Source organism: Podarcis liolepis (assembly GCF_965112155.1).
Source record: "Podarcis liolepis genome assembly, chromosome: 7".
NCBI classification, from domain to species: domain Eukaryota; kingdom Metazoa; phylum Chordata; class Lepidosauria; order Squamata; family Lacertidae; genus Podarcis; species Podarcis liolepis.
In genome coordinates, this window is record NC_139561.1 from 46,624,343 (window position 1) to 46,650,290 (window position 25,948).

Below are 25,948 nucleotides of genomic sequence, written 5' to 3' on the forward strand. Positions count from 1 at the left end.
CCCTGTCTGAACATATTAAGCTGCCATTGCTGAACTACTATGACATAGTGTGCGTCTGCTCTGGCTGACAGCTGCTGTCCAGTAGGCTCGGCGGAGATTTTCCCATCCCTGATCCTATGTAGCGGGAGATTGCCAGGGATGGATGCGGGGCATCCTGTAAGCACGGCATCTGCCATTAACCCCATGCTGCATGTGGCAAAATGTATGCTACAGAAGGTATTCGCTCTCAGCAAAGCTATCCTGCATCCCGCAGGTTTATCGTGTGAACCGCCCTGAGATCTTACGATGAAGGGCGGTATATAAGTCAAACAAGCAAGCGAGTAAATCTTGTGCTTCAGAAGGGCGTCGCCCTCCGTTTTTTGCGTGCACAAACCGTTTTAAAACAAAACAAACCCCCACAATGCTTTGCCCGGAGAGCCTGCCACGCGTTGTATGCTGGGAGTTGTAGTGCTCCCCCTTTTTCAGAGGCGTCCCGGAGTCGAAGGGCTGCGGGTGGAACTCTTTTTCCCAGCATGGCTGGCGCGCGCACGCCAGAGGGCGTGGCCGGAAGAGGCGGGGAGGGCGGGCGAAGCGCGGAGAGAGGGAGCGCTGAGTGGGTTCGGGCCGCACTCGGGGCCGCCGCCTCTGCTGCCGCCGCCGCCGCCGCCATTAGCCGAGGGGGAGCTTGCGAGGTGAGTACTGCGAGGCGCCTGAGGTGGAAACCTGAAGTGAAAGACATAGAAGCAGCGGGGCTTCTTTCCCGCCTCTCAAACTCCTGTGCTGGGCCTGGGCGCTGTCTGTTTGCCGGCCCGCCCGCCCGCCCGCCTCTCTCTTCGGCTGCTTCGAGGCCTTAGGAGTTGGGGAAGGGCGAGGATAAGGGTGTGTTCCTGAGTTACGACTGAATTCTGTTGCTTCTCCTTCCCCTCCCTGTTTGCTAGTGATTAATAGCATGGGATCGTGTAAGACTCTCCACGCATTTTGGGGGGGGGGGGTGATAAACCCATGTGGGTGTGCATGTGTGAATGTGTCCGCCCTTTCCCACGTGTGCGCTTTCTCCGTTACGTGCTTCTTGATTCTTTTTTGGATATACCAGGAGCGCACTGTTTGAAAGTTTGGGGCCTTGGGCAAAGAACTCCCCCTCCCCAAATTTATATTTGTTAATTGCTATTTGCAGTTCGGACAGGGTTTGCTCCAACACGTCCTTTTTACAATCGGCCAATGCCTGATATTCAATAGATTTTAGTAGGGGGTTGTCAAAAAAGTTAAGGCCCTACACGTCGAAATTTGTTTGAAAGGAAGTGGTTCATTAAAACTTAGGCTGCAACCCTAGTCCCACCTACCTGAGTGGAAGTTTCTTCTCAGTAAATGTACTAAAGGGGTTCACTGACGGTCTCTGAGGGCTACCTCCAGTTGCCTGTGACAAAGCACATATCGAAAACTACAGGTAAATAACAAAAGTGTAGTCATTTGTTTTTGAACTCCCAAGTGAGTGTGAATCCAGCATGCTAGTAAGACTGATCCATTCATTGGACAGACCTGATGAAATCCTTGAAGTTTTTTTTTTTTAAATCTCATGATCAAAAACTAAATTTGAGAACTGACAGGTTTGAATAATTTTCTGAACAAGAAAATAATATTGTTTTGACCTGGGCATTTATATCAGGAATTTTTCTGTTTCAGATTAATTATTAATTATTTGTAAAAGAAAAAACTAAGGTGACAAAAACTATGTATGATACAAAAGTATCCAAGTTAATGAAATCCAAGGTAGATTGACATTAATTATTATCTGCTGGAAAATGAGAAAAGTTAAGTGATTTGAAGAGTGTTGTCCCAAGGCATGGCCTTGAGAGCTTATGAGAGAACAGTCTTGTCTAGTAAGACCCTTGATAAGAGACCACCATGTATGTTGCCTTCCATGATGAAATAAAGCTGGGATATAAATCTCAAATACCCCCCCCCATTAAGTGCCTAGAAATTGCCACCAGTTTTCTAGGATCCAAGATATTGAGATGTTTGATTTTTTTATTGAATGGGGATAGGAAGCAAGCAGATATGTGAGAATTCTTAAAAGTGCGGAAGATAAATGAGATATTTTAGGTCAGCGTTCTCCAGCCTAGTGCCCTTCATATTGGACTCCCAGCTTGCACACGTCTCAGCTTGCATGCCTAGTAGGTAGGAAAGATAGATACTGCTTCTGAAGGGCGTCACATTGGTGTTTAACAGTCTTTGAATGGCATCACGTTGGGGAAGGCTTTTCTAGTCTATTGAGGTATATACCACTTAACTGCAGCAGTCAGCTGATCATCAGTGTTAGAATGACAAGTAAAGCATTGAAATAAAATGTATTCCTATAAATCAGGGGTGGAGAACTTGCAGTCAGTGTGCCAAATTTGCTCTGCAATACTGTTTTCTTCCAACTGTGTTCACTTGTCCCACGTCTATCATATGTGACATCAAGTGTGGGACAGGTAGAGATGTGCCTGGCTTGACTGTGTGACCAAGTTCACCATGTTCTGCCCACTTTTGGCTCAGGTCCCATCTACCACCATCATGCATCATATTACACCAATGAAATGCAACCCTCAACAGGAAAAATATTTCTAATCCCTGATACAGTTGTAATATGCTGCTCAATTTTATGAGGCAACTGGCATTATTGGAAAAGGTGCCTTAAAGGGTGACTAGTGAATGAATAGTAGTTGCTTTAAGAAGATATTAGTGACTGTTCATTTCAAGAGCTAGTATGCTAGGCATAGGTATGTAACATGTATGTTTGGGGGCCAGAGTGACCTAGAATGCCATCATCTCTCTGAATCTGCTTCCCCATTACAATTGCCAGGGACTCCTCCACATTCCATTTATCCAAGAATAGATACAGTGGTGCCTCGCAAGACGAAAAGAATCCGTTCTGTGATTCTCTTCGTCTAGCGGTCTTTTTGTCTTGCGAAGCAAGCCCATTGACGGATTAGCGCTATTAGCGGCTTTTAGCGGCTTATCGGATCAGCTGATAAGCGGCTTAGCGGCTTAGAAAAAGGGGGGGGAGGGAAAAAAACCCGCAGGAACTCGCAAGACATTTTCGTCTTGCGAAGCAAGCCCATAGGAGATTCGTTTTGCGAAGCACCTCCAAAACGGAAAACTCTTTCGTCTAGCGAGTTTTCCGTCTTGTGAGGCATTCGTCTTGCGGGGCACCACTGTACAGGGAAATGGCCTTCTTAGTCATGGCACCTACATTCTGAAACTGCCTTCCAGAGGGGTTCATCTTAGCCTACCTCTTCAGAGTTCAAAAAGGAGGGTGGATTTCCCTCAAGAAAAGTTTTAATTTATTGGAATTTTATTGAGTAGTTATAATCTTGGAGAGACAGAAATCACAAACATGTTTAAAAAATAAATAAAATCTATGAACTGCACATAGCTGGCTGATCCATATAATAGACTAATGCTGTGGCAGCGGTTCTTTTCATTGTTATACTATTGAAGAGCAGGATTGAGCATCTAGGTGTTTAGTCAAAATAAAATATTTTTTTATATGAAGAAACTGTTACCCCCAACCCATATTGGTGCCTCTGCCATTTTATTGACCTTGCAGGATTTTTAAATATAAAATACAATGGTACTTCGGGTTACATACACTTCAGGTTACAGACTCCGCTAACCCAGAAATAGTGCTTCAGGTTAAGAACTTTGCTTCAGGATGAGAACAGAAATCGTGCTCCGGCAGCGCAGCAGCAGCAGGAGGCCCCATTAGCTAAAGTAGTGCCTCAGGTTAATACAGTGGTGCCTTGCAAGACGAAAAGAATTCATTCCGCGAGTCTTTTCGTCTTGCGATGTTTTTCGTCTTGCGAAGCACGGTCCATCGCAACTGCGCCTCTTCAAGCGGCTTTAAAAAAAAAGGCGCAAGACATTTTCGTCTTGTGAAGCAAACCCATAGGGAAATTCGTCTGGTGAAGCAACGCAAAAACGGAAAACCCTTTCGTCTAGCGAGTTTTTCGTCTTGCGAGGCATTCGTCTTGCGGGGCACCACTGTAACAGTTTCAGGTTAAGAACAGACCTCCGGAACGAATTAAGTACTTAACCCGAGGTACCACTGTAATAACTGTGAATGTTGCAGTGTTCCTCCTTCAGTGTTGCAATGTAGTGCTCTCCTAAAATTGAAAAATGGACTTACAAATTTTACTTAATGATTTCTGTTAGTACAAATGAAACCAAAAAACTGATAAAACTCCACAGTGAGTGAGGCATTCCTCCTTAGTCTTGTGCAATGTGGAACTGGGTATAGTATTGTGAGTAATTGGTGGAGGAGAGTGCATAAGAACAATGCAGTTATCTGTAGATAGGACTGTGATGAATACAGATTTGAATGTAAGCATTTGTAGATTCTATAGGATGTCACAACGATTAATCCAAGTGCTTAAGATGATGCTTATGTCATGTACTATTGGTAGGAAATAAAATGAACAGTAGATTTTTTTCTTGAACATACGCTCCAGTCAACAAAATGTCAGCAGAACAGCTTCAAGTCAGTAATGGATACATCTACAAAACTGAATTTCTCCCTAGCCTGTGCTTATCCTTGAAAGTTATATTCTTGTTATCGTATCAACAATACAGTATTAACTCAATTTAATACAGTATTAAAACAGTGGTTCTTTTTGCCTGCCATTAGGAATGAAAGAGATTGAGGTTTTCTACTGAGTGGACTATTGCTCTTTAGAAAGAACAGCCACTCGCCTGTGGCGAATATGAATCTCCTCCAGGCAACCAGGCACAGAAGCATTATAAAGGTTGATTCTTTTTCCTTTTATTTATTTATTTCTTTCAGTGTAAATCCCGCCTTTCTACATGTAGCACTCAAGGCGGCTTATAATAATAAAAATACAGTAGTTTGGGGGAAAACCACAACCTAACAATAAAAAATAAGACCAGATAAAGTTAGTCAGTAATAAAACAGCAAACAGTAATTATATTTGAACATGTTAAGGTAAAAATTTAAAAATATAGCTAATCCAAAAGCCAAATGCCTGTTTTAGTTAGTATACACACACACACACACACACACACACACACACACACACCTGACAGCGGAAGGATGTCATAGAGAGGGTCTAGATGGGTCTCTCTGGGGAAGAGAATGAGAAAGCTTAGGTATAGCCACTGAGAAGGGTGTCTTTGGAAGATCTCAAGATTCGTGTCAGCTCGTACTGGAGATAGCAGTCCTTCAAGTAATATTGTCCCGGGCTTTTTGCATTGTTCCTGTAAATGAATTGGTAGTGAGTGAAGGTATTGTATTTGTGGTATTGCATAGTCCCTATAAGAGGCCCTGCTCAAGCCCAGGTACAGCGTTCTGAACCAGCTGAAGTTTTGAAAAGCTCTTTAAAGGCAGCCTCATATATAGCACATTACTGTGATCCAAACAATATGTAGTCAGTGCACATGCTACCATGCCCAGAAATAAACAGAAGAGGTAGTAAAACATGTTGTGAGCTAATGTTTGTGGACTTATTTGCAAGGTTGAGAAGGGTATTGGTGCCAAACATGTTACTGCTTATTTTATTATAACATTTGTATCCCACCTTTTCTCCAAAAGCATATATAGTAGTTTTAAAAGCAGTTTAGAACCTACTGGTGCTGTAAAAAAAAAGGGGTAGGAAACCTCAGGCCCCACAGGCCAACCTTGACCCACCAGGGGATTCAAGTTGGCTGGTGAGGCCATTTCCCCAAAACCACAGCCCCCTCACCAGCTGATATCACTTGTAACATCCTTTGTTGGGCGATGTTAAATCATGCATTGGTTGTGCATACCTGTTCTTCAGCTGATGAACTTAGGTTAAATCCTGTTTACTTCAGCTGGATTTCGTTCAAACTGCTGTTAATACAAAGGAGAAGAACACCCTATTTTAGCAGCAGTTTGCATCTGATATCATTGTGATGGCTGGTGATTTACAGGTTGGTAGTCCCCCCCCCCATCAGTATTGATAAGGGTCTGGCCTAAGAAGCCACAAATATTCCCCACCCTAGATATGCATGCTTCTCATAGTTGCATTTTCATTTAATCCTGAAATGTATTTTAACCACATTGTGAAGTGATTTTATGATGAGGAAAGGTGCCAGTGCTTTTGTGCAAGGCAATATTAACCCTAAATGTTAATGCACACGTAGAAGGGAATGAGAATCATACCGTAAGAAGAGGCACTTATCTGGTCCACAAAGGCATAGAGAGCTGAAGATACCTCAGGGATGGGGGAACCTCCTGGCCCTCCATATGTTGTTGTATTCCCAGTTCTCAACAGAACCTGGCAGCATACCCCGTAGTCAAGAATGATGGGATTTGTAATCCAGCAGCATTTGAAGGGCTACAGGTACCCCATCGCTGGCCATGGTTGTTTGCATAATGAGAAAAAGCACTAGATATTAGAGTAACACTTCATTATCATGTAAGTGACCAATGTGATTTTGTATGTTGTATTTGTGTAAAAAAAAGAAAAAGAGCAAACTTTTTTAGAATTCAGATATACAGTGGACACTCGGCTTGCGAACGTGATCCATGCAGGAGGCACGTTCACAACCTGCAGTGTTCACAACCTGCAGCACTGCATATGCGCAAAGCGCTGAAACCTGGAAGTAACTCATTTCGGTACTTCTGGGTTCGGTGCTGTGTACAACCCAAAAACGCGCATCCTGAAGTGTTTGTAACCCGAGGTATGACTGTAAATTAAAAACAAAAAAATTCTGTTATGTTTGAGATCTGAGCATCAGACTTCACTATGTTTTCAGTGCCTGACATGTTGGGTCCACCTCCTGGTAAGGATCAAGGAGTTATTGTAGTAATAACAATCTGCATTGCTCCTAGGGAGAAGTGTTAAAGTTGTTGGCCTACTCTGCAAACTGACCTTTAACTGCTATTTAAGAACCAAAATTAAAAAGAGAAGTAATAGTAGATTTCTACCATTAAGGTTTCTTCTTTTCTTTTCTATCTAAAGGGCTGTGGGCAAGCCACATTAAGTTAGTAACAAAGTACGTCAATAATCTAAACCAGAAACTAATACACCATCCAGTAACAGGCTCCCAGAAATCAGCTAAAACATCTTAGAACTATCTGGCAACTGTACAGAGGACAAGAGAGACTGACAGAGGTGAGGCAGTTGAGAACACTTGGATATTGTGTTTGGTACATGGATTCATCAAAATAAATTAGGAAAGCTCTTCATTCAAGAAGGGAGCACAATTACTTTGCAAGAGATGAGCAAACTGCTTCTATTATGGGCTGAAGCTTGTCAAAGCATTGTCTAGAGCAGGGCTGGGAAGCCTGTGGTTTTCCATATGTTATTGGCCAACATGGTCAATGGTAAAGGATGATGAGAATTGCAGTCCAGCAACATCTGAAGTACCACATATTCACCATCCCTGACCCAGAAGAATTTTTTTTTTTTAGTTACAAGTTAGGATACTATTTTCAGTCTGCTCAGATACTTTCATGGTTCCCGTGGGTTCCCCACTCCCACCCCGTGTGCTAGCTTTACCAATGGGTCTTGGTTTCCCTTCACTGCTGAATTTTTAGATCATGTTGATATTTATCAGTGCCAGGGTGGGAGAAAGCTTGGTTAATTGGTTGCCCAAATGCCTACAAATCTCATGCTGGCTCTCAGTTTGGATCTATGTAGGATTTTAAAGAATAGATGTCTATTCAGAAACTCTGAACACCACCTCAGAACTGACTGACCATGTTTCCATGGTCACATTAATCCCAGATTAAAATGAATGTGCAAGTCAAGCTGTGTGCACTTGCTCTCAGAAAACATTGGACAGTTTAGCTGTTTACCCTGAGCTTTCTCTCATCAATCTCTCTAGCTTTCTACTTTGTTCCTTTTATGCCTCAAACATTTATCAACATTAGACCTATCTAAATGTTTTGTGCATGTCCTGCTAGAATAATTGGTCCTTTATCGGAGAGCCAGTCTTTATTGGAGAGCCAGTGTGGTGTAGTGGTTAAGAGCGATAGTCTCGTAATCTGAGGAACCGGGTTCGCGTCTCCGCTCCTCCACATGCAGCTGCTGGGTGACCTTGGGCTAGTCACACTTCTTTGAAGTCTCTCAGCCCCAGTCACCTCACAGAGTGTTTGTTGTGGGGGAGGAAGGGAAAGGAGAATGTTAGCCGCTTTGAGACTCCTTAAAGGGAGTGAAAGGCGGGATATCAAATCCAAATTCTTCTTCTTCTTCTTCTTCTTCTTCTTCTTCTTCTTCTTCTCATCCTTTTTTCTTACCAAGCACTTTAAATGGCTTTGGTGGTCTTGTAGGAAATGCTTGAGGCTACCCATGCTAATCAGCCAAACCATAATATCCTCTTTGGAGAGTTATCTACCTTGATCTTCTGTTCATCTGCCTTGATCTTCCGTTCATCTACCTTGCAACTTTAGTGATCTGCTTACATGATAAATAGGTGTGTTTCTGTTTGCTGCCATTCAGAAGAATGCATAGTTCCCCCTCACTCTTAAAGTTTTGCCTTGAAGTTTACATTGTAGCAAGTTGTTGATCTAAGTCAGCAGAAGGAAAGTGATGTCCAAATTGGTGATACAGAATTGTAGAGTTGGAACAGTCTTGCAAATAGATAGTGAATGGACTCCTATGATCTTCTGTTTTTGGCTCTGGTTTATCATAGAAAATTGGGACATACAAGTTCACTGTCACCTTTTGTTCTTGCTATTAGGCTGGGCAGATTTCCAGAGCACTGCACTATATTTCAGTAATGCAGCTGTTATTTGGCTTCCTTCCTTTACAATATCTAGCATTATAGAAAAGACAGAGGAACTGTGATAGGCAGGGAAAATATAACAAGTATCTATGGCAGTGGAGTGTGCACAGAAATGCTCTCTTTTTCTACACTGCCTTCAAGAGCTATAGCCTCCACCCCCAATATACTTTACAGCTTGCTTTTGGTATGAGCACAGCACCAGGAAGACTTTTTTCCCTTCTGAATATTAGAGTTCAGGGAAAATCCAAGAAGACAGTTTTGGGCTAGATAATTTGACCTGGTGGAAGGAAGCTTTGGATGCTCCCAAATAAGTTCTGTTGCTTTTTGAATGTGCCTGAATTCAGTGCAGCATGAGGGAGAGTTTTCTTACTTCTCCAGGTACTCAGAAAGCAGTGAGACATATTACTGCTGTTTGTGTACATATGTGACTCAGAGCAGCAGGGATGAGCCCCAGCTGACTGCTGAGGTGGAGAAGGGCAGAGGCTATATCCCTGTGGTGTCATCTGACCCTGAGCTCAATATGATGCCAGAGAAGGCCCTGTCCTCTTCCTTGGAGGCCAGGGTTGTAGCACAAATTGATTTTGCTTGGCTGTCAAGGCCTGCAAAAAAAAAGGAAAAAGAGTGACTCCTGTATATGAGCCTTTTAAGGACACAGGACAGAGAAAGCTTTGAGCACACTACTGTACTTCTACAACACAGCACAATTTTGGCAACCTACCCCAGCTTCAAGTTAGCCAGGATGAGTGCTTGAAGTTGCTTCGGTGACATATGTGAGCATGAAGGCCACCAACGGGTTGACACTTGGTAATAGAATCATAGAACTGTATAATTGTAGAGTTGGAAGGAACCACAGGGGTCATCTAGTCCAACTTCCTGCAGTACACAAATCCTTTTGCCCAGTGTGGGGCTCAAACCCATTATACTGAGATTTAGAGTCTCATGCTCTACCAGTTGAGCTGAGAATGTTTGCTGCTTGTTTCAAATGTGTGGAGAATTGCACATCTGTATTAATACAACTAAACAATTTGATGTCACTAGTTTGTATGATACATTTCTGGATTCTGAGTTCTAATTTTGGTTGTTGTATGTTGGCCAAAAATGCTCAAAGGAGGAGGGTACTGCTACAGAGCAGACTTTTCATGCTTTTAAGAGCCATAGTTTTCTTTCCCTCTGTGTCATGGTATGAACCAAGGAGTGCCTTAATGCTGGTGCCTAAATATGCTGCAGTCAGGCTACTGCACTACAGCAATGTAAACTGGAGAAAGTTCTCTGTAGTGTGATGCTCAAATCCTCAGGGAGGAAAATCATGGCTAAGTGAAAAATTTGGACGATTCTGGTAAAAGATCAGCCTATTGTACTTGTATTGTTACAGTCTTTCATTGCCCTGGGCTGTCAGTTTTCACTGCTTTTTCTTTTTCAGTTGCTGGCTCCGACTGAGGATTCAGAATGGGAGACAAGCCTATTTGGGAGCAGATTGGTTCCAGCTTTGTACAGCATTACTACCAGTTATTTGATACAGACAGGACTCAGTTAGGAGCAATATACGTAAGTAGCTATTGCAACAGATTTTTCTTGATTATTTTAAATTATTGCTCAATTATTCCAACACCCCCCTCCCCATTTATGTGCTTGTCCATTACAAACTCTTGCAAACAGCCCTGTGAAGTAGGTTGCAATCTTGTTGTCAGGGAGAGAATTAAGGCAAGGACATGTTTACTTGCCAAATGATACACATCAGGTGTGGGAAACCTTTGGCTCTCCAGATATACCTAAACTACAACTCCCACCATTCCTGGCCATTGGACATGCTTGCTGGAGGTGATGGACACTGTAGTTCAGCAACATCTGGTGAGCCAAAGGTTTCCCGCTTCTGACATACACAGTTATAAATAGGCAGTCTTATTCGGTCAATTACTTGCTTAGATATTCTAGTCAGTTGAAAAGCACCTACCCCATCAATTGGTCAACATGTTCTATGACTTTGATTTGATGCACCACTCGGCATTCTAGTGGCCTTATTTTACAGTAGCTACAGTGAAGCAAGTTATAGGAGTCAAGAATGTGAGGTTACCAAAGCATGGCGCCTTCACCTGGTGGTATATCACAGGTGAAACTCCCGCTGCTCCCGCAGTATACCGCTGGGTGAAGACGCCATCACGCTCTGGGCCTCAAACCTAGGGAGGAACGGACCGATGGAGCTTGTTTTTCCCTCTGAGTGCCAGGTGCTGCCTAGCATTTATAGGCATGAAGTGCAGGGATCAAGAGCAGATTTAGTTGGCTGAACAGCTTCAGGCGTCTTGTTCAAATTCTTAGCATGCAGCAACCGAAATAAATGCCCCACAATTTGACAAAATGGTGCTCCAGACATTCCCTCTGATACTGTATAAACATTATTGTTTAATTCAGAATGAATGTGAATGACTTTACCTTAAAAGTGCTGGAAAATGTGTCACAGCAGGCCTCAGAAGGTTCATATATTTCCAACAGGGGTAGATTTTGCCAACCCATTCGCCACCCTGAGAAGCTCTGCTGGATGTCTACTAGAGGATGCAATTGTGGCAGTGAAGTAAACATTCTTCATTGCCATGTGGTAGGCATGATTATACACTCACCAGCACAAAGTCACGCTTGCTAGGAGACTTAAACGCTCTGTCTGTTTTCGCTACCTCCTGCTTCACCCACAACTCCCTGGAAAACCAGGGTCTAACCATGCTCTGCAGTGCTGGAGAGGCCCTTGGGAGTGGCTGTGTCGACCACTCCTTCCATATCACTGTTCCAAAGAGAAACCAGAGTTCTAATAAATGGTGACATTTCCACTCTATATGTTCAGTTGCCTTTCTAAATAAACTAGGATCTCCTAGGCAGATCAGTAATACAGGATGAATTGGTAATATGAAACAAAGAAATGAAGCCTTAGTAATGCTTAGACTAAAGTGATCAGCAGCACAGTGCTGATTTAACTTTTACACATGCAGTTTTTGTCTTTTCTCCGAGTTCCTGTCAGCAAACTTGGGGAGGGTTCAAAATACACTTCAGTACATTGTATATAGCTTAGAGGCTATACCTGACCTTTAGGTTGGCATTGCCTGAGTGTTTCAAGAGAACTAAGTGCATTTAGGGACTGCCTGAATGCATCAGAATGCAAGAGTGAAGCGCATGCACATAGGACTCTAAACTTTGTTGGCAGGAAAGCATGTGTTTTACCTCAAGCATTCATACTTTGCTATTACTAGATGCTGTCCATACTCTAACACTATTCATGGGATAAATTGAAATGGATTCTCAGAATTTTTAAGGTTTGAGTACCTAAAAGTAAAGAAAGCCAGGGAACAAAGTGGGAAATTCTTCCTTTGTCTGACAATTATTTTTCTGGAGGGAATTAAAAATGGCATTTTTGCTAGAATTTGACTTCTGACCATATTGAAACATGGATGATTGCTAAGCATATTGGACTACTTATGTGAGAATGAAATGCTACTTATAACTTCTGTGCCCAGGCCACATCACTTCTACTCATAGCAGGTGATCTGGTTTTATATTGGCGGGTCATTTTCACTTCCAAAGGTTCTGGTGAAAAATGGCAGGTGGTAGAGATTGCGGATCCAATTGGAAAATGCTCCTGGATGAAATGGTGAATTGCAGCTGCTCTGAACAATTGGCAGTTCTCAAGCAATAACTAGATGGACAGCTCTCAAGCAATAAGTAGCTTCTAGAAGGCAAAATGTGGCCTTTGGGTCTATGGTTGCTGCGTAGAACAAATACATACCCTATACTTACGAAATATAGCCTTATTGTATGGGCCAAAAGTAAGGAGTCTGTGATTGGGGTGGAGGGTGTTGCCTGCTGTGGTGCACTACTAGGACTCAAAATTTGCTGGATGTCTTTGGCATGGAGCCAACCTCTGATTCAGCTAAGCCTGTGCTTAGCCCTTCTGAAAAAGGTGCAAACTTACTGCTCTCTGTTTCTGTGTGTAGCTGAGAGAGTTTAATAACTATTGCTGTTTTCTTTATGCAAAATGAAATCTTACTTTTCCAAGCAGATTTTTACCGTCTCCCTCTCCCTCTTCTTTTAATAATTTTAGATAGATGCCTCATGCCTTACATGGGAAGGACAACAATTTCAGGGCAAAGCAGCTATTGTTGAAAAACTCTCAGTAAGTTCCTGTCCTCTTCATTGCCTGACATTTCTGTTCAGCTCAGAATTCTTTTTGAAATATTTCCGTTTTGTTGCAGGCCAAATCTGGTGTTACTTCTTTTGTATTATTTATAGAAAGCAGGTTCAGGCTGCACCCTTTTGCATTTCTAATCTGCCTGTCTGAAATTGTAGTGATTTCAGTTCCAGAAATGTAAAGCACAGTTAACTTAGGAAGTAAGTTCCATTGGACTCAGTGATAGTGAGGATGAAAAAAACACCCTTAGATTTATATAGTGTACTTGAATGTTCAAAGTGCTTCACATGCATTATTTTGTTCTAGTGCTAACTCAGTAAAGTGGTTCAGTTTTATTATTTCCAGACTGCAGATGAAGTGTGAGGAGGTGTATCTAAGGCTATCTCTTGAGTTCCAAGCCGATGAAGGCCCAGGGCATCCTGATTGGTGGCTCAGTCTGTTAGCCACCTAGCTATACAAAACCTTATTTGCATGTGTTCCAGACAGCACAGTTGCATCCTCTTTCATCGTGGTTGCAGTCTATATAAAGCAGGGGTGGTGAACCTGTAGCCCTCCAGATGCTTGTAAAGATGGTTTTAAGTTTTTAAGTATACAACAACAATAAGTGATTATACAGTGTCTTTTATTTTGCACGCATGTCTATATTGTATACTGAGAGCAGATACAGCCTTGCAACAGTTTCTGGGATTATAACATGCTAATTGTCTCAGGATAAAGCTTCTCCTAAGTGAGAAGCAATGGTAGTCTCTGGCAACCATCTACATGTTGCTGAATGCCTGTTGGCCTCATTCAGCATGATAATGAACAACCAGACTTATTACCTATAACATCTGGAGGCTACAGGTTCTCTTTCCTTGTTTTGTGTGTACTCTGTCCAGAATGAGAACAGCAATGGAGCTCAAAAGAAACACCCTTTGGAGTAGGTGAGTTTCTTTTTAACAGGGCTGAATTCAGAGGTCCACAATTTTTGCCTAACCTTAATAGGCCAAAAAATATGACTGCACTTTCCTATGTTGTTGATTTCACATGACACTCTATACCAGGTCTGGAATAATTCCTTGCTCCCCTCCCCAGCTTCAAGTTTAGAGCTGGAAATAAGGTGGGAGGGTGGCTTGTTGGCTGTGCAGCCTAAGTGCAGCAGCAGCAGCAGCTTAAACACACATCAGCTTCTCTTGGAGCAGGGGAGGGAGGAGGTGGGAATCACATGAAACGGCTAGTACAATTACTGCCTCGCAGCTGCAAGGTTGGGAGGAATTGCTTACAAGAAAGCAGCAGCATGCTTACCATGATGACCAAAAATGTGGGAGCCTGGCTTGACCTTTCACATGCTGTTTTAAACAAAAAACTGGTCAGCGATTGAATGAATACATTTCAGGGTGCTTGCATTTTCAGAATTAATTCAACATCTAAGAACCTGGCTTGGTGCCACAGATTGCTTCACAGATGAGCTTAACCATAAAAATTTTAAGCAAAACTTTACATTTTTTTTCTCTTTCTGCTTGCAGAGCCTTCCCTTTCAGAAAATACAGCACAGTATCACAGCGCAAGACCATCAGCCCACGCCTGACAGCTGTATACTCAGTATGGTAGTTGGGCAGCTTAAGGTAAGTGCTTTTTTCAACTTTTGGTCCTGTGAAAGGAATAGTTGGAGTCCGATTTCAGAACCGGTTCAGGGTTTAGCCTTCAAGTGGGTTTTGGGCTCACATGTCCTCTGCCTCCCTCACCCCCACTCTATGGTTTGCTCAAACCAAGGAGAGAGAGAATTAGAGCACAAAGAGGGGGGGGGGGAGTAGGTGTGTTTGAGCCCAAAGCCTGTTCATGACTGCCAAACCACAGTTTGACAATTACATCTGAAACAGGTCTAATCCATTAGGGCAGGTTGTTCTAGCACTGCAAGTGAACAGACCTACTTTAGCTTGGGTCATGGAAGCTGAATGACCAGGGCTCTTTTCTCAGAGGGGTCACCGTCCCTCCCCTCTAATACAGTGGTACCTTGGTTCTCAAACTTAATCCGTTCCAGGAGTCCGTTTGACTCCCGAAACTGTTCAAAAACCAAGGCACGACGTCTGATTGGCTGCAGAAGCTTCCCGCACTCAAGCGGAAGCTGCGTTGGACATTCGGCTTCTGAAAAACGTTCGCAAACTGGAACACTTCTGGGTTTGCAGCGTTTGGGAGCCAATTTGTTAGGCAACTAAGCCGTTAAAAAACCAAGGTACCACTATATGTTGCAGTGTCTTTGAAAACATTAAATACCCCTATGTCTTGTTTTGACTGATGTGGGTGTAAAGGCCTTCATGCTACCAGTTGGAGTCGAGGAACCAAATGAGTCACCAAGTTTGCTACAACTGATGGAAAGAAGAGCTGGGGCCTTAACCAACACACAGCATTGTTCCCTCTCTGACAGAGGAGCTTAAACAAAAATCTCTAGGTGAAGCCGTGGTTAAAGAAGCTTGTTATCTTGTGCTGCCTTGGAAACTGAAAAACACCTGTGAGCAGGCAGGGTTGTGAGGCTATTCTCTGAAAACTTAGACTTTCAGTTGGACAACTTTAAAGAAAACTGTCTGGCAACACTGAACTTGGAATGTTGGTCACAAGGACTTTGGTAAGCACTGCGTCACACAGCAAAGGTGTTATCCCTTGACACAGCCCATCGGAAGGAGGCACAAAGAACTTTTCCGTCTCTGGGCCTGTGTTAAGTGCATATGGACACACTTTGCCCCACATGTAATCCAGCTTCAAAATACTTTTACTTCATAATACCTGCTAGGAATGTAAAAACAACAAAAGAATCTTGTAGCAGCTCAAAGGTTAATATATTGTGGCAAAAGCTTTCATGGGCTGTAGCTCATGACAGCTCACACCACTATTCTTCAGCTGGTGGGTTAGGACCCACTACTGGATCATAGCCCTGTCCAAGGTGGGTTGCAACAGCATTACCACTGCATGCAGTTATATGGAAAAAGATTGAGAAATGGGTCCCCAAATACATGCTTGTAGTTAAAGGTGGGTCCTGAGTCCTGTAAGATTGAAGACTACTGTCTTATGCCATAATAAATTAGTTTGTCTCTTAAGATGCTGCTACAACACTTTGCTGCAACAGCCCTTTGGAACTACCCCTTTGGAAATTGCTACAAGTTTAACTTTACTGCAAGAGTTGAAGAGAAGCCTGCAAAAGTGGCATGAAAAAACAAGGGGGTGCACATTACTCTCCATGTGTCCATCAGTACTGGTATCACCTTTAGCAGCTTTGTGCTTGGAGGGAAGTCCTCTTTGTGCCTTCAGTCTAAACACACAAAGAGGTTTACATGGAGAAACAATCTAGCTCCACCTTCTAGATCAGGCATGAACAAAGTCCGTTTCAGGGGCCTAATCTGGCCCGCTGGTCGGTTTAATTCGGCCCCAGTTTATTTCCTGGGGTAAAATCCTAAAAAAAACCTCACGGCCCTTCACTTCATCAAATCTGTCCCTCTTTGAAAAAAGTTTGGACACCACTGTCCTAGGTGCTGATACACAGTCAGCACCAGTCTGAAACAAGTTTAACGCATGTAGAGTTTGTGTCCTTGTAGAGAGAGTCCTATGAAAATGGAATTAATGAGCTTCAGAAAGATTATTACCCACACTGGATCCACTTCAAACTGATGTTTGTGCGATGTCTGAGAAGTATGGCTGACATGAGTGTCAGCATCTAGGCTAGCCCACCCAAGAACGAGAGCCTGTTTACAGGTTTTCAAGCCAACATGTGAAGCAGTAATCTAAAAGAATGCACATTTTCTTGTTCTATACAGAGGCTATGTAGAAGGATTAATGTACGGATCGGGTGATTTTTTATCAATAGAAGATAAAGCTTATATACTTTTTTCCTGAATGCTGTTTCAGAAGCGATGCAGGGAGAAAGCGCTTCACTTCTATGTCTTGCCAGAAATGAATCATGTGCATCTTCCCAGGCACTTTTAGGCAAAATGGGAAAGTGCAGATCAGTGGTGCTTCCTCTATCTTCTGCATGTTGCCCTGTCCAAAAGAGTAGTCAGTGTGATATCACTAGTAGTCATCAGTGTATACTTGTTGCATCACTTGGCAGATGAAGGCGTTTAGGAAGATAGATTATGGAAAGGAGAAAGTTAATCTCTATCTAAACATAAAGATTACTTCGTGTAGCTTTATAGACAAACACCTGTTTTCTAGTAAGTTTTTTGCTAACCTTTCAGAGTTTACTTGGCATCTTCATGCTAGTAATAAAATTGAAAGGGCCCAAACTCCATTGTAAAACAAGTATTTTGTATGCAGAAGGTTCTAGGTTCAGCCAATGACACCTGCTATTCAAATGATTGCATGTATTAGGGATGAGAAAGACCTCAGAGGTGCTGCAAATTGGAACTGACAGTGCAAGGCTGGGTGGAAAAATAGTTTGACTGTATAAGGCAGCTTCATCTGTTCAAAGCTTCACAGATAAGCAACTTTAGTTGGCAGGCTTTTAGTTCATGGTTTGCATGTGGCTTATTGTAAGCTATTGGAAGATTTATTGTTGCGAATGAAATTATATGAATCACCCATTACAAAAACCTCCAGGAAAAAAGTTAATGTAGTCCCTTTAATGTGGACTGAAATTATCTTACTAATTTTTAAGCTTGTCCTTGTCCTCATTGTACTGCTCCTGAGTAATTGGCAGCAGTAGAGGTACCTGTTGCATGCCTGGAACATTCTTTCTAAGTGCAGTAAATACACTCATAATGCAAACCTGCAAGGAGACTGGCATTCTGTAGCTACAGAGCCTATCACTTTAGTAATGATTTCTCTCCTGTTCTGCTCAGGCAGATGATGACCAAATTCTAGGTTTCCATCAGACCTTTTTGTTGAAAAGCTTACAAGGTGCGTGGGTGTGCACCAATGAAGTCTTCAGGCTAGCACTCCACAATGTTTAACCTCTGGGCGCCTTCTACCTCTGATCTTCACAGTCCTCACTGAGTAAGAAGCACACTGCTTGCTCCTGTATCCTAGTTGAACTTGCAGTCTGAACAGCATGGACATTGCTTGTGTGTTCTTAAAGCAGGGTTGAAGAATGAGAATCCTGCTCATCTCAGGGTTGTGGCTTTTGAATTGAGCAAATGGAGTTTTCCACTTGGAACCAGCTGCTGCGGAATTAATTTAGCATAACTTTTTATGCCAGTCAGTTGCTTGCCTAACATCCTAGATCTAGCATTGCTTAGAAATCTAGGACATCTGTGTGGCACACAATGAACACTCACCTTGTTGTGTTTGGAGTTGTCTGAGCTAGAGCCTGTAGGTATATCTGTGCAAGATTCCTCTTAGATCAGGAAAATGCCCTTAAGCCAAGGTCAGGTTACACTTTAAAGCACCACAAATGTGCAGCTCATAAACACAGTTGGGTCTGTGCTTCAGGACATTTACTGTTTAAATAACAAGAGCGTTGGAGGAGATGGGAAAGGGAAATGGCAAAGAATGGGTGAGCAAATGTATTTATTTTAGGTTTTGTTTCAGTTAGGGATAAGAACTAAGACAAAGGCTTCACAGAAAAAGTGGGGTTTTAAGAAGGATTTAGCAGGTGTTTTTAAACTGCAGCAGTAAGAATGGCTTTTGGTATGTACAGCATGGGTCTGTGGGGCCTCTACATTTACCTGATTTGGTTGCTAATAATCAGAGGGAGAAACAAATGTCGGGGATATGCAAAAGTACTTTCTTTTTAGGAAGCATTTATATATGTCTCTTCTGTGGCACTCTGAAGCCACTTTTGCCCACTTGTTTCAGCTTCAGTGGAGATTGTGTGTGTGTGTGAATGGCATGGACAGGTATGCATTTAGAATCTAGATCTGGTTATATTTCTTTTTGAGTGCAGAGTGCGTTTTTAGATTTGGAGCCAATCTGCTGAGTGCAGCCATCTTTTGGATAAGGGTCATAGTTCTAGTTATTAAAAATATTTGACATGTAGGTTTGCTTCATCCCTGGCACCAGCAAGAACAGGGAAGAAGCAGAGTAGGCACTTAAGAGCAGTGTGCTGGTGCACACAGGTAGCAGGGGCACAACAAGTAAATAAATGAAAAATACTTAAGTGCCCAATTGCAACACAGATAGCTCAGTTCTGCCCCCCCCCCCGGCAATAATGTTTGCCTCCCCTTAAAATAAATCCTGGCTACGCCCATGCATTAAACCATAGTTTATTCTAAACTATGAGCAAACTAGCTCACAGTTAACTGCTCCATGGAATTCTGCAGAAAAATTATATGGAGTTGAAATGCGACATTATATGTACTGGTATATATTCTAGAAGATGTGAACAAGTCAATAATTACCAGCCTTTCCCCACTGAATGTCACTGTAATGGTTTTATTCCTCCTATTTGAAGGGATTCATTCTTATGCCAAATATATTAGTGATTGTTATAAGGTCATGGCATTTTTCAAATTTTTGACTACCACTCACCATCCCATTTTTTTGCCCTATCTTTTTGTACATTCTAAACCTTATGCCTATTTTGTTGGCTTTAACAGGACTTAACCTTGAACTCTCAAACACACTACTACCTCCTCAAATTGATGTTAAGGGGTTGTATTGATTCTCAAGAAGCTTATAATTCTCAACTTCCATAAGCATAAACATTATCTGTAGTGCAGCAGTAATTGCTACAATGGTAATGGATCATCTCCCATGTTTCTACTGCTCTTTGAGTATTGTCCATGCCATTGTAATTTTGCATCATTAAGACTCAAAAATGCATGTCAGAATCTTGCCTACCTTAATTCATTAGCACAGGGATGACATGATAAATCTGAAAGCTGAATGTTGGTGCAGACAGGTGAAGTATGCATGACAGCATTTGGCACCAGCTGCAGGAATTTGCCTTGTTAGACATTTGCTGTAGTAGAGAATTTCTAAAATTTATTTTTATTTTGTCTTCACAGGCCGATGAAGATCCTATTATGGGATTCCACCAGATATTTCTATTAAAGAACATCAATGATGCTTGGGTTTGCACCAATGACATGTTCAGGCTAGCATTGCACAACTTTGGTTGAGACAGCATCCCCGAGGCACCTGTACTTTTCTTTTCTCCTCTCCTCCTTACAGATATTAATCACATTCATGGAACATTCCAAATATCATACACAAACCTGCAACACCACGGCAAGCAAGCAAGACCTGCGACATGCCCTTCTGAAGAGTTTATGTTGTGTCACTAGAAGAGTTCCTTGTGCATGATGTTTGGAAGTTAGACTTAGCTGCATTTGACAAGGGAAATGTGTGTTTTTACCAGCATGCCTCGGGAAGCATCCGTAATGCAAAAGGTTGTGTTTCTGTACTGACAAGTTTCTCTAATAGCCCAAAGAAGCAAAAGGAAAGGAAAGAACGGCAGCCTGAATCCAGCTGAGATACTGATTTTTTTTTTTGTTCAGATGTTTCAGTGCTACATTATACAATAAAACCATGAAATTTTCTTAACAGTTTACATTGTTGGATGTTCACTATGTAACTAGATTCTTGCATCTTCAGCTATACATCTGAATACCTAGCCTGGAAACGCACGACTTGGCAGAACTTTGAAGTTCTTAACGTCTCCACAGCTCTTTTGTAGTACATTTTTGCCATTGTTTAAGGCTTAACAATTGCTCCATATACCTGAAAGTTGAGACATTTCCTTCCCCTGAAAGTCATAATACAGATTTATATTAATTACTTACGTGTAAAGCAGATCATTACACTGAGCATCAATCATTTTCTTCAGTCCTTCTTACAGAAATAGATGGAAGACCATGCATAAAAACAGCAATGTAGAATGTACTTTTTCCAGGCTTCTAGGCTTCTTTCTCTACACTAAGTTCTCTAGATTTAGCATATTCATACCATTTGCTTTTCCTCTAGTGTTCAAGACATGGTTCCGTATATCATCATGAATTGTTTAGAGAGTTTTGCCCTTCCAGGACAGCCATTTTAAAGCGAGCTATAACTTTAGCCTAGTACAATCACACTACTTTTTTCGTCTGCCTGTGACTTGCTTCGGATAATGTCCTGAATTATCCTAGTATTGTTGCTGAAGTAAGCAGCACCCACATGCCACCAATAGCAGTGTATCAGTAATTAAATAGTACCAGTACTACTAAACTGCTAAGAAAATTCCAAATATGTTTTCTTTGCTGATTTGCTGCAACAACATAGCGATGGAGACAACACAAATTTTCAAAATGGCCAGGTCCTTATAGGATTTTTATTAATGAGCTTAGTATGAGGTGAGCAGACTTGCATCCATGGGCCTTTCCTAAAGTTTAACAGCTATTTCCAAATTGTGCTGGGCACTTGACCTGATACTTGTTTAGTTTCATATGCCAATGAGTAGGAGGAACAGTAAGTGTGTTTTTCTCAACTATGGAAAAAGATCTCTTGAAGAGATGGATTTGCTATCACATGTACTGAGAGGTGGCTGTAGTTGGCATCAAATCAATATAAAAACCAAGGCAAGGAAGGTATGCATTTCCAAGCATATCCTGAAATAAAGGTACATTTCTAATCCCCGCTGGATGGTTTACAAAAGTCCCTTTCAGCTTCGCTCTGGATGTTAGGGTTTGGATTCCTTGTTCTGATCATTCTACTTCACCGACTCTTTGTGCTTTCATTTTCCTACACAGAAGTGATCTAAAGGACTGTCACTGTCCCCGGCAAGCCAATGCTTTTGGGGCGATTACAGCTGCCGCTTACGGTCCTTGAGGTGTAGTTCCATAGACATCACTTCACTGCAAGGATTTTGGTTAACATTAGCCAGTTACATGAATTTAAAATGTGCTTGTGGAAGAGGGCTTAGGCTGGCATCCATGTCTTAATGCATGTGTACAGGTTTAGTTTGCAGAAGTCCCAATGATGTGTAGAACTTCGTGCTAAGTTTGCTTAGAACTTCACCCTTAAAATCAAGTGATCGAGCAACTATTGCTTCCACTGCCAAGTTGATGGTCGGAAACAGTTGTCTCTGTATCTAAATAAGATGAGGCAATTCCAGATAGCCTCATTTTAAATTTAGCACACCAGATGAAAATCTTTGGGTGAGGTCATCATAGGGTACCATGTTTTGAGTTGGATGTTGTATAAGTCTTGGTGAGAGCTTTGCTTAATAGCCATATGAAAATAAAATGCCTTATAAAACTTCATGAGAATGTCTTTCACAGGCAACATTTTGTTGGAAGGGGGGCATTACTCTTTGGCCAAGCTAATGAGGAATGTTTATTATCATCCATAAGAGAAGAGTGACTGTTTCCCAATATCTTGTGTCACCTTCACAACATTAGCTTATGGCATTTTATTAAAAATTGGCTTGCCCTTTGAGAAAATGTTAAAGTCAGTAGATAGAGACTGCTCAGAAGGACAATAAAAAGCTGTGTTCTCCAACCCAATTTGAAGGAGAAATCCATCCTTCCTATCATCCCTGAATGGAAACTGCCTTGTAATCATTTGTTTTCAGAGCAGAAAACATCCTGAGGATATTATAAACTGCTACAAGAAGGTATATGATAGAAAGCCTGATCTAGGATTCTAGATTATGTGTAAGGAGATGAAAGCTGTTAAACTGCTCATTCTGAAAACAGTGTAAATTCTTTCATAAAACTGCTAAGTGCTACTTTGCTTTGGGGCAATACATAGAGCAGACCTGTGCAACTACCAAAGCACAGCCCATCAGCCACATACCATGGCTTGCCACATGCTCCATAAGTGTATTTTTGCAGTTCTAGGCCAGCACCCAAAACAGCAGGGTTTGGATCCAGTCAATATTGTGGTGGGGTTCTCCTTTTTGTGAGGGGTATACAAAAGAAGGCACTGAGAATTCGCTTCTATACAAAACTTGTCATCAGTTGACTGTAGAAACATCATGTTCCAAAAACTGCAGCAGCTTACATACTGCTTTATAGCAGATGCTTGATATACATGGGGAGGAAAACACTATTTGTAGAAATGCAGAATTTCAATTGCAGAACAGCACTACCTACCTATACCATATCTACTGTATAATCTTGACTTATTAAGATTGTACCAGCAGCAAATGTTTAAATAAAGGCTCTTTAACAAATACTGTTGCTTTAAGACTAGAAACCAGAAAAAGAGTGAGGAAGTGTGTGCTGTCTTGCTTCATGAGGCAGCATAAGAATAGGGGGCCAGCATAACTCATCTGTGTTTAGATTGTTGTGTGAGGACATCTCTCATCTCTGAAATAATAATCTTGTGGCCAATTTCCCTGTTATCTAGCGATAAAAGGGAAGGGACAGCACTTTATGTGAACAAGCCTAATATTGTCAGCATTTGTTTAATAGTGGCAGCCCCTTTTCCTTCCCATGTAATTTCCCATGTCCCACCCACCCTGGAGAGGACTTGATGATCAGCCCCAAAGAGAATAGTTATCCTGACCACTTAGTGAATTCTGAAAGAACAAAATGTGTGATAACATGCCTACTTGTAGAATAGCTTTTCCCAACATAGTGCCCTCCATTTCCCTGGACTGCAACTCCCATCATCGGTGATGCTGGCTGGGGCTGATAAGAAGGCAATAAGCTGGTGAAGGGTAAACTTTCTGTTTTGTTATTGACGTGCAGTCTACAGATAACGATACATGAAATGTGAGGCACGCATACTTGCCTCTATAAGTTATTAAGGCAAATTTTCATGTTATGTACACTGCAGTGCACAATATGGGGATAACTACATCATCCTATGCAATCTTTGCGGTTCATGTATGTATTCATCATGTGTTATAAAAATTATTTTATTTAAAATATGTATCTCTTCAGCCAAAAAGGGCTGCCAAAATGGCTTACAAATGTCAGTCATAAGACAGTCCTTCCCTTTAGGCTTACAATCTAAAATGCATGACATTCAAGGGAAAGGGACTGAGGAGGAAAGAAAATAACACGGGCATTATTTCTGGTTGTGAATTGTCTGTTGCAATGATGTTGCAAAGGTTTTGAACCAGAACAAGCCAAAGGTTAGTGGAGGCACAGCCTGAAAGGTACTACCACCTTAGATGTGGTTTGTGGGTTTGGGGAACAATAGCAACACTAGTGCATTTCTAGGCTTGGTATCCCGGGAAAGCTTTTCCATTTAGAAATCTAGTGTAATTTTCCTTGTAGAGGTGGGTAGGGATAAAGGAAAGTTGCTGTTCTTGACAGAATAATTTAGTATGTGGATAAGAAGCTTCTAGCATTGCCTCTATTCTGATTGGCAGCAATTCTTCCAGGCTGGGATAGGAGGTTTTCCAGGTTTTACTACCCAAGAGCCTTTTACCTAAATATGCAAAGAATTGATCCTAAGGTCTAATGCATGCAAAGCAGATGTTCTAGGTCAAACAAGCTTGATATGGAACCTTAAAACAATGTTGGGAAATATAAAAGAGATTATTTCCACTGCTTTGTGCAGAACTTGCCTTAAATTGTCTTGTGGGTTGGGGGAGGGGTTTAACAGGTTATTGCACATGTTAATGCAAAACTAAGGAAGTGAGAGGGATGGTGAAATTCTAATTCCATAAAGTTAAAAAATTTCAAGTAATTTATCAAGAGCAGTGGACAAGTTACTTATGTATAGCAGCTGCTGACAGTATTTCATTTTCTGTATGCTACAGGCTATTCTCTATATTAATAGGGTTGGTGTATTTTTAAATTGACAGAGGCTCTGTGTAACAGGCCAAAGTCAACAGACAAAGGCAGTGCTGAAAATGATGGTACAGAAGCTGTCCCTACAGCTTTGTCTGCTTGACATGCAGGGTGTTTTTAAGTAACAGAGCGCAGCCTAATATACTTGAAATGACTGAAAATGCCTGCATTTGTATGCAAATCATCTTCCTGTCTCGGTAAGTATTTTCAACGTGCTTCTTTCTCTGATAAGGATTTTGCATAACTGGAAAACTTTTGAATGGCCAGATTATTCTAGACTAGCGTGTCTGTCTGAGTGTACGCACGCACTACACAAACGGATATGCGTGAGTTAAGAGAGAGAGAGAGAAAAAAAACTAAACAGTGGGGACTAAAAAACTGCTGAATTGTAAGAAGCGCATCCTACGATATTGCAATGCAAACTCCCTTTGTATCTTAGGTGACGCTGCCTCTCAACTTGCTTCCACAAGTGGTGTCGTCCATCTTTATTTCATATGGTTTGGGGGTTTTGGAGTCAACACATCAGGTCTACTCCACTCAAATATTACATTCACTGGGACTTTGTGACCCAAACATAGTGACACTCATTGGGGCGATCCTACATACATACATACATACATACATACACACACACACACACACACAGCTCTGTGGTTTTTAAGGTTAAGCAGTGTATAAATTCTGCTAAAAAATAATAATTTGGCAGCACCACCTAACATACTACTTGGAAGTGACGCTGTGTGTTCATTTGGGGCTTAACGTCCAGGATATGTATGTCTGCAGCTCAAGCTGTAGCCTCTCCTGCTGCAGAGAACTGTCCCGCCTTTCTGTATCTTTATTTTTTAGGGCCCAAAATGAACCCCAGACTAATTTTATTTATTATGTTTATTTAAATTCTATACTGCCCTTTATCCGAGGATCACAGTGCGGTTTACAATATAAAAATACAAACATACATAATGTTGTTATTGTTTAGTCGTGTCCGACTCTTTGTGACCCCATGGACCAGAGCACGCCAGGCACTTCTGTCTTCCACTGCCTCCCGCAGTTTGGTCAAACTCATGCTGGTAGCTTCGAGAACACTATCCAACCATCTCGTCCTCTGTCGTCCCCTTCTCCTTGTGCCCTCCATCTTTCCCAGCATCAGGGTCTTTTCCAGGGAGTCTTCTCTTCTCATGAGGTGGCCAAAGTAAAAATACAAACATACATAATAAATGAACATATAAAAACAATACCCCCCAGCTACCCACAGTTTAAAAGGCCACAGGTTGTACGTGCGAGGGGGCGCCCTCTTCCCGGCCCTCGTTCTCCTTGCTGCACGCTTCTGCCTGCCTCGTACACTATCTGTATTTATTCTCTGCTGGGAGAGGCGGAACCCGGACGTCTGGATACCATTTGCCTGGGGGAAGGAAAGCAATGA

The 25,948-nt window shown here is 41.9% G+C and overlaps 1 protein-coding gene across 6 annotated transcripts; it reads left to right on the top strand.

Moving 5' to 3' along the window:
- The first annotated feature begins 515 nt into the window (after positions 1-515).
- On the top strand, positions 516-20,352 carry NUTF2 (nuclear transport factor 2). Of its 6 annotated transcripts, XM_083515163.1 has the most exons (8): positions 527-671; positions 4,646-4,763; positions 6,960-7,112; positions 10,148-10,272; positions 12,809-12,880; positions 14,401-14,499; positions 17,704-17,857; positions 19,810-20,352. In XM_083515163.1, the coding sequence occupies exons 4-7, from the start codon at positions 10,174-10,176 to the stop codon at positions 17,812-17,814; spliced, it is 381 nt and encodes a 126-aa protein (XP_083371289.1). In that variant the 5' UTR covers positions 527-671; positions 4,646-4,763; positions 6,960-7,112; positions 10,148-10,173; the 3' UTR covers positions 17,815-17,857; positions 19,810-20,352. The 6 variants fall into 6 exon arrangements, with proteins under 6 accessions (XP_083371290.1, XP_083371287.1, XP_083371289.1 ...); XM_083515165.1 differs by lacking the exon at positions 6,960-7,112; XM_083515160.1 differs by lacking the exon at positions 17,704-17,857 and having other exon boundaries at positions 529-671.
- Positions 20,353-25,948: the final 5,596 nt, after the last annotated feature.

Bases quoted from the DNA above. Each gene is read 5' to 3' on its own strand.
- NUTF2 (XM_083515161.1), top strand. From the start codon at position 10,174: ATGGGAGACAAGCCTATTTGGGAGCAGATTGGTTCCAGCTTTGTACAG. The intron at 10,273-12,808 runs GTAAGTAGCTAT...TAATAATTTTAG, and splicing joins CTCAGTTAGGAGCAATATAC to ATAGATGCCTCATGCCTTAC. The intron at 12,881-14,400 runs GTAAGTTCCTGT...TTCTGCTTGCAG, and splicing joins CTATTGTTGAAAAACTCTCA to AGCCTTCCCTTTCAGAAAAT.